This window comes from Catharus ustulatus, chromosome 6 (genome assembly GCF_009819885.2).
Source record: "Catharus ustulatus isolate bCatUst1 chromosome 6, bCatUst1.pri.v2, whole genome shotgun sequence".
Lineage (NCBI taxonomy): Eukaryota > Metazoa > Chordata > Aves > Passeriformes > Turdidae > Catharus > Catharus ustulatus.
In genome coordinates, this window is record NC_046226.1 from 34,814,014 (window position 1) to 34,830,563 (window position 16,550).

General features: G+C 43.4%; 1 protein-coding gene across 6 annotated transcripts in view; it reads left to right on the forward strand.

Moving 5' to 3' along the window:
- The first annotated feature begins 1,951 nt into the window (after positions 1–1,951).
- The window catches only part of SMOC1 (SPARC related modular calcium binding 1), a 126,277-nt gene continuing 111,678 nt past the window's right edge, over positions 1,952–16,550 (forward strand). For 4 of the 6 annotated variants that reach the window (XR_006162996.1, XR_006162997.1, XM_033061749.2 and 1 more), the window contains exon 1: positions 1,952–2,083. Coding sequence is in view for 4 of the 6 variants with exons in the window: in XM_033061749.2 (XP_032917640.1) it covers positions 1,979–2,083 (105 nt within the window). In the remaining 2 variants the exon portion in view is untranslated. The remainder of the gene's footprint in view (positions 2,084–16,550) is intronic. The other 2 variants (XM_033061748.1, XM_033061751.1) reach the window with 2 other exon arrangements.

Below are 16,550 nucleotides of genomic sequence, written 5' to 3' on the forward strand. Positions count from 1 at the left end.
TGGTATAACTTGCTCAGCCTCAATTGAGCTGATCCTGATATCCACAAGGACACTCATATTCAGATTTCCCAGCTCTTCCCCTCCTCTTCCCTTCAAGGTCTCTCTACTCGTGTCATGTGGAATGGCATATGTTCAGGTGTGGATCAGAGAGACTTTGAAATGGAAAATCAGAGGATACCACAGGCCATACTGGAGAAGAGCTGGCAAAGCTTAGAACCAGGCTGGCAGGGTGGTGAGGGTTAGGACTAGGGTAGGCTTGTACGGGGTGCTGTGTTTGGAGTCCCAGAGAAATCTGTAAGCCAAAAATAATGAATACTGGCAGAGCTCCATGTGAGTAACAAACAGCTTATCCTGTCTAGGCTAGTGACAAAATGTTACATATTGGCATTTTAAATTTTTTTTTCTTTTTGGAAAAGAAAGATTAAAGCAACCGCTATACCTAACCACTCCGCTTTGCTCTGATAAGATGCCAGAATTACATGACTTCAACTGTGTAACAAGGTTCTTTGTGTGGGTGTAGCAGCCCCTCCCCATACCTAGCGGATACACTCTAGGGAATTTTTGCAAGTGCGAGTATTGCCTCTTGTAAGGTCACTGAGTAAATAAATTTAATACATTGTGTGAAAAAATGTCATGTTTTGTATGCTTCCACAAAAAACACCACAAAACAGTCCTAACTAAAGATTATTATCACTATTACATGCACAGCTATGACCTCCCATGCGTAGTACTCCGCAGGATGCTGAGCCTCTGCCTTGCCCTCCATCAATCTCAAGCTAGTAATTTGAAAATTGAGGACTTGATTTAAATGCAAGCCAGTCTAGTTCACAAGATATCTCCACTGCTCAGTCCCTCTGTGAGGTAGAGGGCTTGGCATTTGTCGCTGCCTCCAGTGCTCAGGGTCTACAGCTTGCTGCCATTACAATGTCATGTTACTGCTCTCTCTTTAGACATGCCTGTAGAGACTGGGCCTTGCTGGTAGATGTATCTCCATCTTCCCCTCTTCTCCTGCTTCTGTTCCACAGCTGCACTAACTTGCCTGATGTATGATGATGCTCACTGTCTGCCCAAACTTCCCATTACTGAGTGTCTGGTGCTTGGATGAACTGGGACCCACATGCAATCTCTAAGGGCTTGTCATCTCGAGAGGTACCGAACTTGGACTTGGGATATTTTTCCAGGTGCAAGGCATGTATTACCAAGGACCCCGAACACATCACCGGCATGAGAGCTGAAGGATTGGCTGGGCAATGGGCTCTGGGGCTCCTTGTGCAGCTGGGAATGCAGAGGAAGCTCTTCAGGGAGAAGCAGACTGGCTGTGGGTAAGCCGTGCCCGGAGCCTCGGCACGGAGGGGACAAGAGGATCCAGTCCCTGAGATAAGCTCTCTCCCACAGCAGCCTCGGCCCCAGAGCGCAGGACCAAATGAGCATGGCTTGTGGACCATGCGGTGATTTCCTATGCCCAATTTACTTGCTGGCTACCCCGGCGCAGCTGTCACCGCCCCCGCCCGGGTATGTCCGGCACGGCTTTGGGGCGGGCCCGGCGGCCCGCGGGGAGTGCCGGCCGTATCCCGCGGCCCTGCCGGGGCTGCCCGGCACCCGCGCACGCGTCCGGCCGCCGGGATGCCCAGGTGCCGCCGAGGGCTCCAGGTATCGCCGGGTTGCCCAGGTGCCGCGGGCACGGGACGCCGCCGCCCCGCGCCCTCCGCCGCGCCGCCCGCGGCCAACCTGCACCGCCCGCCCGGTGTGAGGGGCCGGGCTGGAGGCGGCGCGGCCCCGCCATTGGCAGCGGCCCGCGGCGGCAGCACGGCGATAGGCGCACGGCGCGGTCAGTGCCGGCCGGCCCCGCCCCGCCGCGGCTTTATAACGGGCATCCCCATGGCCGAGGCGGGGAACCTGCTGCGGCGGCACCGGCACCGCCGCTCCGCCCGGGACAGCCGCCTCCGGTGGCCGCAGAGCCGCGCCGCCCCGAGGGACGATGATGCCGCGGGCCTGGCGCAGCGCGGGGGCTCGCCCGTTCCTGCTGGCGCTGCTGCTGGTGCATCTGCCGCCGGGTCGCAGCCACCGAGCCACGGGGCCCCGGGTAAGTGAGCTGCCGCCCCGGCGCGGCAGGTTGCAGCCCTGCCCCGGCCCGCCGGCCCTGTCAGCGCCGCAGGTGGAGCCCCGGCCCCGGGCAGCGCCCCCGGCCCCGCTCCGCACGGCGCACACCCCCGCAAGGGCCTCCCCCGCTCGCTTGTTAAAAGCCGGGCATCGGCTGCATGCGAGGAGTTGATACACCGGTATTAACTTGTTGGTTTTTATTGCAGAAAAACATGGGAGGGGGGAGGTTGGCAGGCTGTGCTTTTATATTGCTCCACTTGCATTTAATGTAGCCCCTGTTCTCAGCGCATAACTTTAGGACTTTTCTTTTTTTATGCTCCCGAGCAGGGATTAAATGAATCCTTGCAATAAAGCTAGATGCCTTCAGCCCAGGCTTCTCCCTGTAGGAGTCTAGCTCTGTTTTTTTTTAATCTGACAATGTTTGACTCTTAGTGGGGCTGTTCATTTCACTTACCAAACTATTACATTGCTCTGGGGGAGAACCCAACATTTTTCTAAATATGGTTCTCCAGTGAGTGAGTGTTACCACTGCAGCACCACTACAGAGTAGCGTGTGAGAGTTTTCAATTATAAAGCTGCAAAACAGTAGCTGTTCTTCAGCCAATGCTGCAATGAAAGCACAGCTCTGGGGAAGTGGAAAAAACTTACCTCTCTGTAGGCATGTTGGATGCATTGGCCATGTGCATTCTTCACCCAGCTGTCTAAAATGCTAGAAGTATAGTACCTAATTAATTTAGATCACAGTTAGGCAAGACCAGGAGTCTTTGAAATCCGTACTCAGCCAAAGTTGAACAACAAGGGACTTTAGTGAAATGTTATTTTTTTCTAATGGAAGTGTTTGACCATGGCTATTAAGTGCTTCTCAGTGCTGTGGAAAGCATGCTACTGGCTGCACTGATGTTGTGTTCAGCTGTGCTGTGTAGCCTCTTTTATGGCCAGATGTGTAACAGCAACTGTTAGTTCTGATCTCACTAGTTCTAAGTCAGAACTGGTGTGTGCCATAAATTACTGAGACCTCCTTTAAAGGATCAGAAAACACAGGGAGGCTTATTCATATATCTTTATTACCTGATAACAAGCATAAACCTCAAAATCTGAGTGGTTCCAAATAGAGAGGAACTTTAAAAGTGATAAGTAAGAGTCTGGCTGGATGGCTAAGGTCTTCATCAGCACCAGCATCTAACTGCTTTAATGAAGTGCAATTGAAACAACTAAATAAAAAAAATCCTGGTGGTAGTGCATGATTGTACAATGAGCCTGTATACCAAACAGTTTTCATATATACCATTTTTTAATACTGTACTTTACAAGGCAGTTTAATTGCTCCCTGTGCTGTGTTGTCTTGGAGTGGGAGCTACTTCAGGAGAGTGGAAAATCAAATACAAAGGACTACTGATTTACTTTTTCCTTGATGTAAGTAAACTGACTTTGCTATTTCTTCCTTCATGACTGGGGAGAACATCAGCTGTGAGCACTAACATCTGTAGTTCTGTTGGAAGATGTGCCTTGAAGTTTTAACTTAGTGTTTTAACTTATGAACTCTTAAATGGAAAGCTGTATGTTTCCAGGGTGTCTTACTCATGTAATCTGCCTTTTTGTCCCTCAGAGTATCACGATTAAGTGCATGTGAAGGTGAGAAGTTTGGTTTGCCTTGGTTGCAACCAGGTTGATTGATATAAGCCCAGAGCTTCATCTCTTGCAGCAATTAGACATTGCCAGTAAAATTGTCATTAGTATAAATGTGGCATAGTTTAGGTTCCAATAAAAACAAAAATACTTTATTATTAATTTCTTAAATAATGACTACTTAAATAATGACCACCTCCCTGGCCAGGCATCAATGTTGCAGTTTTGGGGATCTGATCTTGTAGATGTTTAATTGCTAAGTGTGATACCTACTCTTTTGCACTCTTTTCTGTATGGTAAGCACTAGAACTACAATATTTGCAAGCTGAAATTCTTTTAAAGGTGAACAACAGTTTTTAGCCCCAGTCAGTGAATTCAAATGACCAGCAATAATGCTTGAATCAAGTTCTAGGTCTTCCTCCTTGCATTTTTCTTGCTACAGTAGTGTTCCAAGACAGGCAGCCAGTATTGTTACTAAATACACTAGCAGAAGAGAATGGCTTGCTACTGTTTGCAGTAAATGTTAAAAAACTAGAGATATTGAAGAGAAATAGGTGTATCTACATCCCTTGTGCCAATAAGGGATGAAGCTTTCAGATTAAGTGAGTTCAGGATAATTACTTGAATACCAAGGTAAATTAAAGGTACAGCTAGTACCTACAGGTCTGTTGAGGAACTTCTGGCTCTCAAAAGATGTATGAAGCTTGCTGTTTCTTGTTATAGTGAAACTATGAGCAGTGATGTGAATTCCTTAGGCTTGGTGTCAGTGACTTGTAGGAAACATCTGGCTCTTGCATATATGCTGTTGCCCAATGACAGTTAATAACAACTGTCCCAAGCGAAGCCCCATAGGAAGTCTATTATCTTGTCCTAGAAATAATTTGGAAGCTCAAGGCTGCTGTGTGAACTTGTTTCCTCACTTGACAGACTCTAGTAAAGCTGTGTTACATGGTCACCTGGTCACTTCTACTTTTGTAGCTCAGAAGAAAATTGTGGGACTATACTTGAAAAATGTCTGTTTGAAGGATGCTACCTTCTGGAAAAAGATAATCAGGTTTTGTTTTCTATTCCTGTTGTCTTCCTGTGTGCCTCTTTCTCTCTGCTGGCATGAGATCTGGGGTGTGTGACAAGCCAGGTCTTGCTGTTTCCCCCTTTCTTGAACCAAAGCAAGAGATGGGGAGGTAGACCAGGCTGGCACTTGAATCTCCGACTGTGTTGTGCATTTAAGCAGTATTCTTTTATAGCAAATTGAATAGATTGGGCCACTAAGCTTTGTTTTTCCCCCTCTGGACAATTAAGTGTGGCCTTTGTTTTTTCTAGTTCAGGGAGAGATCTGTGTTGGTCCTCTGCTTTCTGAGTATAACTCTTGACCATTGTGACAGTAATGACAAATACTAGCCCAGAGAAATGGTGGATGCTTGCAGAAGACACGCGGTGTGACTGCAGCAGTGAAAAGCTGTCCTATGAATGGCCTTGGATTTTTGGAAGACTGAGGACCTGCACCCCCTCCATTGACTTCAGAGGATTAAAAGATGATGGGAGGGGAGGACAGGGTAGTCACTATAACTCTTCCTAGTTCTTCCTAGTTTCATGCATGGAAATGTGTTGGTTGGAGATGAGGGAGGACCTTACCGTTCAGTGCTGTTGCAAAGGAAGATAGTAAATAGTAAAATTGTGAAACTACCAACAGATTCCAGTGAATAGATTGGCGTGCCACAGAGCATTGGGAATTTCCTGCTGTAGTTGGCTACTGGCTAGAACACCAAATCAGAATCTTGGTAAGAAGTGCTGAAAAGGCTTCTGCAACTTTGTTCTCCCCTATGGGAGGAGGAAGCAGCATTGCAGCCTGTGCAGGAGTGGCACAAGAATTGTGTTCTGCTCTGTGTTCACTGCAGCCCCACGTGATGGAGGGTTCCACAAAGCAGGTGGAACATGCATACCAATAGTAGGGGGCCTGTGTTCGTATGGTGGGAAGAAATTACAAAAGCACGTGTAATAGGAATATATGATAGAGGGCTTCATACACAGGAGGTCTAGAACAGAAGAATGAATGTTAGGATAGGTTTTCAATGACACAATTTTGTTTCTTGTTTGAGCTTAAACACCACCCTGCATTGCAAAGTCTACGCTACTAATTAGCAACTGAAGCACTTTAATGCTTTTAGGTTTCTTTACCATTGGAGAGATTCATTTAAAGGCAAGTCTTTAGAAAAGAGAGAGGACAGATTTGTTACGCTATGATAAACAGATACCCTGTTTTGGTTGAGTGAGGGATGTTTTTTTACCCAAGTGGAAATAATTATATATGGAGCTATATTGCTTATTTCTCCTTCTCCTTGCTCCTATTTAGACCTTTAATGTTAGCTGAATTTATGTGTACTGAAGAAACTGCTCTGACTTGTGTTTTTTAAACAGTATGCACCTGTGTTGAAGAACAGGATTAATTCTTGTGTAGAGACGTATTAAAACATTATGTTCTTATTGGAACAGCAGGATCTGTTCTAAACAAAAAAATGTTATAGGATTTTACTTGCTTTGTGTAGTCTTAGAGTTAGTGTTTTAACTGCCTGAGCTTCAGAGTTGGCTACAAGAATATTTCCACTCATGTTAATGAACTGTGCTGTCAATGAAAGATTTCCAGCCAGCAAAAGATTAGGTACAGAAAAAGAAATTGCTCATGTATTTTTGCTGGTGGTGGCAGCAAGCTGTGTAGCTGGTGGAACACCTACAATGATAACCTCTTGGACTAGTTTTCTAGTTTCTAGCTCTAGTGTGCTAAGGTAATCTTCACAGTGCTGAACAGATGCTCTGTTGGCTTCTTTCATTTCCAGATGGCCTGAAGCAATTGGTAAGATGACTGTAAACTCATTTCAGTAGTGTAGTAGCTCTGAAATATTAATACTGCTATTTAAATATCTTAGATGTTCTTATCCTGCCATCTCAAACTAATTGCGACATTACTATGTCAAAAAAACCCCAAACAAACAAAACCCCATTTGTCTCTTACTTGGCTAGTGAATCCCAGTTCTTCTGGTGCTGGCACATCTGACAGTGCAGTTAAATGTTACACAATAAGCTTTATGCTAACGTTGAAAGCTAAACGTGGAAGCAACACAGGTGGAACTAAAGTTGATCCCTCAAGGCTGCTGTGCTGACTGGTACACTTAAGCATCCTGTGTGACAGTGTGGTGGCTTCCTATCAGAGTCCCCTGGCAGCTACCACGAGGTCTCTGGTACTGATGCACCATCCAGGGCCTTTGAGGCACAGCAGACCTCGAGCTGAGCTTGGTGTGCAGTGGAAGTAGTTAATTGCTTTGGTCCTCAAGTGACACTTTGGCAGAGTAGCAGCTGTTGTGACACAAACTGTGAAGCTTACAAGTGTAGGTATTGTCATTGCATTGGTAGGACTCTAAGCTTCCTATGCTCATTTGTGAGAAGCTCTTGTTTGTGAAGTTCTTGCTCTAACAGGGAAGACTGCCATTGATTTGGGTGAATCCATTCCATGCTGGAGCTTTCTGGATAAGGTGGGAGGTCAGTGTGAGATGTTTGCTGATGCGGAGAAATTAGCAGGATGTGATGGGAGCGGTATGTAACTCACTGCCTCTTTTGACTGGCTCACATGAGCAGTTACAACTTGTGTTCAGCAGCTTATACGTGAACCATGTGAGGCTTTCTGTCTGTGATGACTGTACTGCTTGGAGGTATGAGGAAGGAGTATTCTGGCACCAAAACCCTGATTGAGAATGCAACTCTGTGCTTTCTTTTTTTTTTTTTTTTTTTTTTTTTTTTTTTTTTTTTTTTGTGTTGAGGGGAGGAGGCATAGTAGCTTTAAGAGAGTAACAACAGGAAAGCATAGCTAGTCACACCAGGGTGCAAAGTTTTATTCAGGACAGTGAAAACCACCCACCATACAAAAGAGTTCTTTGTATATATGCAGACTATCAGCAGCTCTTCAGCCTGAGAGCTGCTTCCCTAGGATCAGACCTTACCTTGAAACAAACCTCATGTCTCCTATCCTGGATGCTTTTTCTCTTTATTAAAGTAGGTATGCAATTCAGGCTCCTGTGGGATGCTGCAGTAACAATACAGATGATGTCAACAATATTCATGGGTTTTAGAAGAGTCATCTGCTTGTTTGCTGAGGAAAACACTGTCTCATATAGTGGACCTGCACTCTGACCAATGCTATTTCTTGAAAACTTGGTGACAAATGTGGTTGTTATGGTTTTCTATAAGAACTGCTCCAAGGGAAGCCTTTGCTATCTGAGTCGAAGGCCTTCATGCTGAAAGTGCAGCCCCTGGAGTGTGGCAGGTGGTGATGGAGCAAATGGCTTTGGTTTATGAGGGGATTCACTCTAGCCTCTGTGACACTTTCAGGATACTCTAAGACTGGCCTGAGCCTGACTGGATGATGCCAAGGCATCAGCAGCAGCCTGGAGTAACACCCTTGGTGGAAGGCTGTTCTGTCTACCTCACTGGAGATACTCAAGAACTGTCTGGATGCAATCCTGTGCTGTATGCAGGGCCAACAGTGGGACCAATGACCACTGTGGTCCCTCCCAACCTGACCCACTCTGTAATTGTCAGATGTTTCTGTTGTGCGTCTGTCCTTAGAGCAGTGGCCTAGAAGGCTCTGTAAGCCTCCACCTGCCTGGGCTGTCAGACTCTTTGCTGGTGGTCTCCCAGCTGTAGTCTGCTCAGAAGGATATGCCTGCAGGTTGGGTTTGTGCATTTTTGCCTCCCACTGGCTTGCTGCTGGGCCAGATGCTTTTGAGGGTCCACTGACAGAGGTTTTCATTTGGAGTGGCACGTAGCTATGCAGTGGGCAAGTGAGTGGTAGGTGTGAAATGAGAACAAACTCAAGTACTTGCCCTCAAGGTCTGTGCCTAGAGATAGGAAAATAACACTAGTTACTATAGCAACAGAGGCTGCATCATTAAAGGCTGGCTCAGGGTTTTGGCAAGTAGAGTCTGGCAGCAAAGCCTAGACAAGCAACCCACCAGTGCTGCTGGCAGGCTCTTCGTGCAGGTGGAGGAAGTCATACAGAAACTGGTGTGTGTAGGCAGATAACTTGCTCTGCCATGGGCACCTAGGCTCCCCTCTTGGGCTGGAGCTGGAGTTGTGTTGCCTCTGGATGAGTAAATGAATGAATGTGAGCAGGCATCGTACCTGAGTAACTGCCACAGAGCACCACACTGCTCACTGCTTGACTGTAGACCCAGAACATGTGCTAGGGCTCTGTAAACTGGGTCGCCTTGCCCCATGCACTTTGACTTGAATTGGCTAAGGGGAAGGAAGCAGACTGTTTGTGTGCCACATTCCTTCTGTGCAAGGCATAGACTATTGAGATTCTGTTCTATGAATCTGTTGGCATTGGCTCTGTAGGCCACATGGCAGTCTGAAGTTAAGTTTGTTTCACTGCTATAAGAGCATTGGTGTAATATAATTTTTCTCTATTCTGAGTCTCGTGACAAATGTAATTTTACCCAATTCAGAGTGGAAGAAATGTGCTCTTTCTGTGCCACTGAGATGTTACTTAGAGCTGGGGTTGAGGGGGTGATAAAAGTGAGGGCTTTCTCATGGGAGAGCCTCTGACAGAAAGAATCATAGTAAGTGGAAGGGAGAGTGTGTAGGGGTAAGAAAGATGGGGAAGTAGGACAGATGAAATAACTTGTTTTTCTAAGATTTTTCTTGGCTGCTGGTCCCATTAATGATAGTTGGAATCATATTCAGAGGGAAGTGCTGATCCTCAAATAGGGAGGAGAGGTTCCAAACACTTAGTGGGCAGATTCTGTTTCAGAGTTTCTCTTGGCCACCAGTCCTCTGTTACCATTACTTGGGTCACAGACTAGAAGGAATGTGGAAAATGTTCTCCATCCATGTTCTCTTCCCTGTTCCACGACTGAGAATTACCACTTGAATTGCACAGGAAAGCCATACTCTGCCTTCTGATGAACAAAGTCCACTAACTTAACTGCTCTATGTAGGCTTGTGACACATGGAATAGTGCTTGTTCTTTAATTTCATGGAGTCCAGAATAGTTGATTAACAACTTTTTCTTTGGTTATGTAGAGAATCCGAAATATAAGATCATATGATCCTTCAGTTGTAATTCTAGTACTTCAGGGCTTGATGCTCCAACAGAGTAAAACAATCCAATACAACCTTAATGTAAAGGTAACTGTCTCAGATTCTATGGCTATTGTGGGTTGCACAAGAAGCAGTGTGACCACATATGCTATGGAGGAGGAGTGAAGTGGGAATCAAATAGATAAGGAAGCATCCCTAGGTGAAAACACCTGGCAGAGGTAGCGATATCCTTTAATGTCCAGATGTACACTATCTCTAGATCTTGCTTCTGTGTGTACCATGTGCATGCTAGTCAGAAACATGTAGTATGGTAATCTTCTGTTGCAGCATTGACTCCCTTGAGTAGCATGAAGATTAAAGAACCTACTCTAGCTAGGACATCAAACCACTTCCCTTCCCATTTCTTTGAAGCAGATTTATATGCATTCTGCACTTGGGCTTAAGCAAATACGTGGTGGAACTAGGTGCAAGTTAAGCACTAAAAAGCCAGAAGCTCTTGGGTGTAATTTCCAAGTGAAGGATATTAAATGAGTTGGAGTTTGTGGATACTAGCCAGATAAAGGGGTTTCTGTCTCAGCCAAGAAGCTGCTTCTGATTTGGGTCTAGTTACCATACAGAATGGTGGTAACTGTTGTTGGCTTCTGCCTGGAGTTTTGCATTTGGCTTATTCCTTTGCCCTTAAAAGTAAGCAGACAAGTGTTGCAAAAGTAGATAAGCTGTGTGCAAAATTAGCTTTTAAAAATGTGCATGCATCTGGAACACTAGAGGATTATCAACTCCAAACTTGTAGGGAAATGTCAGTATTAATATGTGTATGTCTCAGGCTTAGTGGAAGCAAATTGCTTTTAATATAGAAATCTGTGAGACTGGTAAGTGTAAAATGAACAGGGGTGTTAATTCAATAATTTTTTTGCTCCACAGTTCTAGAGATTATCTTGACTTATTTCCCTTTCTGTGTCTTAACCTCAAAATATGTAAATCTGGAAGAACTTGATCCACCTTTTAAAATGAAAAACAATACCAGTATCTACAGCCAAGGCTTTGGAGTTCTGTCAGGCAAAGGATTAGGTGTAAGTGCTGCCCTATCTTCCTGCTGCTGTAGTAAACTGTAGACAACTGGATTCTCAGTGCTTCTGCTGGGGGTGTTATTTGCCCTCAGTTAGCTGCAATGCATCAGAAATATTTCTGGAAATTAAGCTACATGCAGAAATCTGTCTGACTAGAGATTTAACATAACTTCTGAAAGTGCTTGCCATGGGATAGGATTTCTTAAATGCACTGCTCATATTTAGAAACCAGGGGTTTAAGTTTTTGACTGTAAGAGAATGATGTGTCTGGCTGCTGTACCTGAAGGCCTCAGGTTATTCTAGAGGTACTATCCTGCAGCTCTGAAGATAAAAATCTGAAGTGATGGCCAAGTGACACTTCTTATCTGAATAGGTAACTGCTCTTGGACTCCCTTTATTTGTCCAGTTTAAGCTTGAATTGTAGAAGGAGTAGTAGTTTCAATTTCTACAGACTTTTACAAAATGGACATAATTTGCTGGTGGTAGTGTATTAGTGATTGTTAAATCCATTGTCTAGAAGTATGGGGAAGTATGTCAGTCCAAATTTTTGTTTTGAGTGCTCATCTTCCAGAGCTTCCAGAGAGCTGAGTGTTATCTTCACAGTGAACTAAGAAAGCGCTTTATGCTCCAACTTGGTGGCATTTTTCTAAATTAAGGACGCTTGCATCGAGGTAGTCTAGTAATCTGGATGTTTCTAGTTGTAGATGTTGAAGGCTTAAGTTTTCCAAGGCTGTCAGGTTATGTCCTCTCCTCAGTCCCCTTGGAGTAACAAATGTATTAGTAGAAAAAAACCTGTGCTCTGCTGGATTTGAGCTGTCGCCTAAGCTATTACCCTTCTTAAAATGTGAAGAGTTGTTTTTAAAATCTAACTGTTGGAACTCTCCTGAACTTGCCAGCTCACCTATAAGTAATGTATACCCTGAAAAATCAGGATTAAACTTAAGGTGGCTGATAGAGCTTTAAATAACTGGACAAGGTAAACATTTGCCATTTTGTTACTAAAACAGGGTGTCTGTTAAGGGTAAATAGGATAGGGAGTGGAAAGCAGCAGTGTGAAACTTTGGCTTTTCTTGTCTTCATCTTCAGTTGTCAGTGAGACTATATAAATTTCAGGATTTTTATTGTGAACAATGGGTACCTAAAGGAATTCCAAACTAGCTGGGTTGTGAAGAGAAGTTGAGCTTTTCTTTACCACAAAAGTGCTTCTTCACCTGAAGCACTTTGGCAGCAGTATAGGAGCAGAAACTAGCTGTTGCTCATTAACATACTGCAGTGTGTTTTGCAGATTTCTAATCTGGATTTGAGCACACCCATAGGATGAAGCATCCTAACCCATCTGCAATGTTTTGTAAAATCTGTTGGTGTGTAAACAGGTATGATGTGTAGCTGTCAGCTTTTATGCTAGGAAGATGAAGCTATCCTGGTTCATGTGAATGTGGTTCTTTCATGAAAGTAATTAAAAAAAAAAAAGTCAGTCCCAACTTCCAAATCAAGTTTTGCCTGTATAATTAACTTAAGAAAAATGCAGTATATCTTTGAGAACACTAGGGGTTTTTTTTGGTGCTGAAACTGGAATTGAGTGGGAGGAAAGAAATTCACCACACTTGAATAAATTTAAGCATTCCTAAAATGTGTCCCTAACATTTCTGGATTTAGCCCAGTTGTATGACAAGTATATTTTGAGCCCAAAGATTTGAGAATTGGATCTAGCTTGAATAGCAGGTGTTACAGGCAAACTAAGTTTTTAAGTTTCCTGTTGGAACTCAAAAAATTTACCTAAAAGTCTTTAGGTTTTGCTTCTAGTTCTGTTGACAAACAAAACCAAAAATGTTTTCACAGTTGCTTCACATAATTGAGAGACTTTTTCCCCGGCCCCTGCTGAAGTCCCAGAATTGGGAAGAGTTCAGTAGTAGAACCTCATGTAACATGAAGAGAAAGGTTTGATTTAAAAAATCAAGTAACAGTGTGCTCTTACATGAATGACAGTCCCAAATAAAAAAATTTAACTTCAGCTCTAGGCAAGTTTTTCTCCGTAGCAAAGAACAGTGAACTACAGAGGCATAGCTATTTTTCCCCCCTGTGTTTAAAAAAGGTGAGTATCTTACCATAGTAACTGTTCTTCCTGTTAAGCTTCAAACCATCTCAGGTATCCCATGCAACTCTTACCTCTTTATTGCTTTTGTTAAGGAAATTTCCACATCTGACCTTAACTGGAAAACCTCTACTATAACTACTTCCAAGTTAACCTGCCCATTAATAGAGTCACCTACAGAATAGCTTCTGACTAGCTTTTCCTTTGTCTAGACTCCTGTCAGATCTGCTTCATTCCCTCTAAGATATATACTCTCTGGGTGTGCCTCTGTTCAGGCAGGGCAGTGGGAGTGGGAGAACAATTCTGAACTTGGTAGTTTTTGCTGAACTCTGCCTGAAGCCTTCCTCCTGGTAAAGGTGTGTCCAATTTCAGGAATTCATACTTTTCTTTGGAATCACTGGGGCAAGTAAATCAAGTTAAACTATATATATATTCCACTTGACATGTTTTCCTTCAGTTTGTTCAGCATTGATAAACTCACTTGTAAAGATATAACCAGCCTTTCAGGGCAATGATTAAGTGTTGCATGTCAGAGCAAAAGCTAAAAATGACTTTCACTTCTTTCCTTGTCTTTACCTTGCATGAAACAGTGGAGAATATAAGCACTTGTATTCAGGAAGTGCCAGAAGGCTGATTATAGACATGATGAGGTCACCTCAGATTAAGAGGACAAAATAAGGTGTTATCTTTGGCTTGTCTCTGGTTAGTATTTATTAGAAAGCAAACCTAGGGATTACCACAAACAGCCTAAGCCAAGCATGTCAGTTCTTCAGTGTATGGTAGACTGATCTTCACGCATATCCATGCATTTCCTAAGGCAACCAATTAGGATCAAATGAGAAGAGATAATCTTGTTAAATCTCATGCCAGTGTTCAGATGGGTAGAACTGTACTTATCTAAAATTGCTTTAGTGGGACTTGCTAGTGGCTTTTGTTTCACTAGCAGATGTTGATGTAAAAATACAAGACTCTTTTGGCATCTGTTTTATTGTGAGGTGATTGACACCAGTGCTAGGCATTGTTTACACAAAACATCTGAATGTAGTCACAACTGGATTCAACAAGTGAAGACACTATTTATAAATGCTGGAACTGATGAAGCTGGTTTAGTTGATGACCTATACTAAATTGCAATCAGGATTTGATGGATTTGAATAGAGGAACTCTCTTAAAATAGGCAAGGCGCAGAGTTTGAGGAAGTGTTTCTTACCCAAAGAGCAGGGAGTACTTTCTTTTACTTTCCCCAGCTCCTACCTTGTTTTTTTTTTGTTTTTTTTTTTCCTAATGAAGCAGCTGCTGCAGTATAAACTCTTTAACTGTAACTCATATCAAGCTGCTTCCCTGGCTTCTTACTCATCTTGAGCACTTGGCTTTGAGCTTTACATCCCTGAAATGAAGGAAAAGCACCAGGAAGTTTCCCCTTACTTTAGGGAACAACATGCCTCTATTTTATGTATTCTTTGGGGAAGCAGTTGATGGTATCCAGTGACATCTTGTTCTCAGTTGGGGATTATTAGAATGTACAGCTGACTCTTGGGGAATCTTTCTAGATGCATTATAGGGCAACATCTATGTTATATCTAGTGCTGTCTGCAGAGTCTGCCTGGCTTGGGCAGTTTGTTGGACCTATTGCTTTCAGACAGTGAACTTGACTTTGTAGGAGGCTTCCCTTCAAATGTGATTTCTGTTTGGGGAAAGTTTTTGTGAAAATTGAGTAAGATTATAAAGTCATCCCACTTTAAAGCTCAAATGGCACTGATTCAATAAATGCTACAAGATACTAAAGAGACAATTGTGAAGGGCTGAATGAATATCTGGCAAGTGTCTGTTGAAGGTTGTAATCACTTTGGTTATTGCAATATAAACTCTTGGGCTAGAAGAGGTCAACAGTTCTGGAAAGACAGGATAGCTCAAAATCTCTGAGTTGGTGTCAGACAATAACAAAATTAAACAGAATTGTAAATATTGACTTGCATTCACTTAATTCCCCTTTCTTTCCCTTGTTTGATTTGTTTGCTGATTTATTCGCTTATGCTGGGGAAAGCTGCCTTTCTAGATTTCAGACCCTGTATTTTTTAACCCTCACTGATGCTACAGTACCTCTAATGATGAGCAAGCACCTAGTTATCCATAGGACCAAACAGCACGGGCTGTTTTTGACTGAGATGTGAGGAAGCCACTGTAGTAATTCACACTTACTGACCTTACACTTTAAAGCACTAATGAAACTATTACTTTACTTGCATTGCATGCATCCTTTTGGTAGGATATAGTGGAAAGTACAAACTTGCAGTAAAACACAGCAATTAAAAAAAATAAAATTATCCTGTCTATGGAAGTACCACTGCTTGAGTTAAGGTTGTTGGTATTTAAGTGCAACAAGCAAAAAGTTTAGTTGGGTACTCTCAAGCTGTAACAGCCTCATGTTTCCAGGTTGTTTTTCTGCCCATAAACAATCAGCATGCATTTTGTGGTCTGTGTTTCCAAGCTCATGTCCAAGCATGTTTTCTGATCCTTGGCTGTGTTGAATGTTGCTTTGGCCTGCTGTGAGTTAAGGCCCGACAACTGCTGTGGCTGAACTGACCAATTCTGTCTACCAGTTGTATGGCTGGAGTTGGATTTAGTCACTTGTCTTGGTGGTCAAGTCTGTACAAAGAACAGCTACTGAAGGTGATCTAGACAACTCTAGCCTCGTGGTTGAAGTGCTGACATATTGTGAAAATGGAGCACCTTTTAGAGTGTAGGGCTCTCATCATGATACTGCAGTTGCCTGTGCTGGCTGTAGGGATGGACCATGCTGAAAATGGGCTCTTTGTTTCTGCTGGCTTAGCACCTCTATTTATGAAGAAATTTAAAACACAAGTGTCCCTTCTGTGCCGCATACTTGTGAATTAAGTAAAGTTAACTTTTGAAATAGCTTCTAAAAGCACAGTAATTAAAAATATCCATGGCTGCTCGTAGCTGTTACGTTTGGAAGGCTGGACACTCAACTTAGTGACAGTAGGTGCATTTATCCTGTTTCAGAAACCCAGCTTCTTCATTGTTCTCAAAGACTAGTTTATTAACTCATCCCACCATCCACATGCTTGTACATTACTGGATTAGAGATGTTGGTTCAGTGATAGTACCTGCTATTTGGCTCTAAGCAAGAGGCGATGCCGTGACTTGGGAACAGTTTAAGTGCACCAGCTGAAGTTTGGAAGTGCTAGTTATGAACTTTAATGCTGTCCTATTATGTAACTCCCATGGAAAAAGGATTTACAGCTCTGAGGTTCCACTGCAAGTTAAAGAAAAAACACCACTTTCCTTTCTTGTACTCTTAGGAGATCTGGGGTGACTAGTATATCCCAATCTTGGCATTATAATTAGTTTTATCCTTCCACTTTTTGGGGAGCTTCCCCTGCAAACCTGGTATAGTGGTTGGTGGGTAGATCCAGATCATTTACATGTACTTTTGAACTCTGCAAGGATGCCCATCTTTGCCAGCAACTGTAGAAGACATATCTGTGATCTGATAAGTGTATTGCCTGGACCTCACGAAGCTGGGTTGTGACCTGGAGGTGCTTTGAACTGAC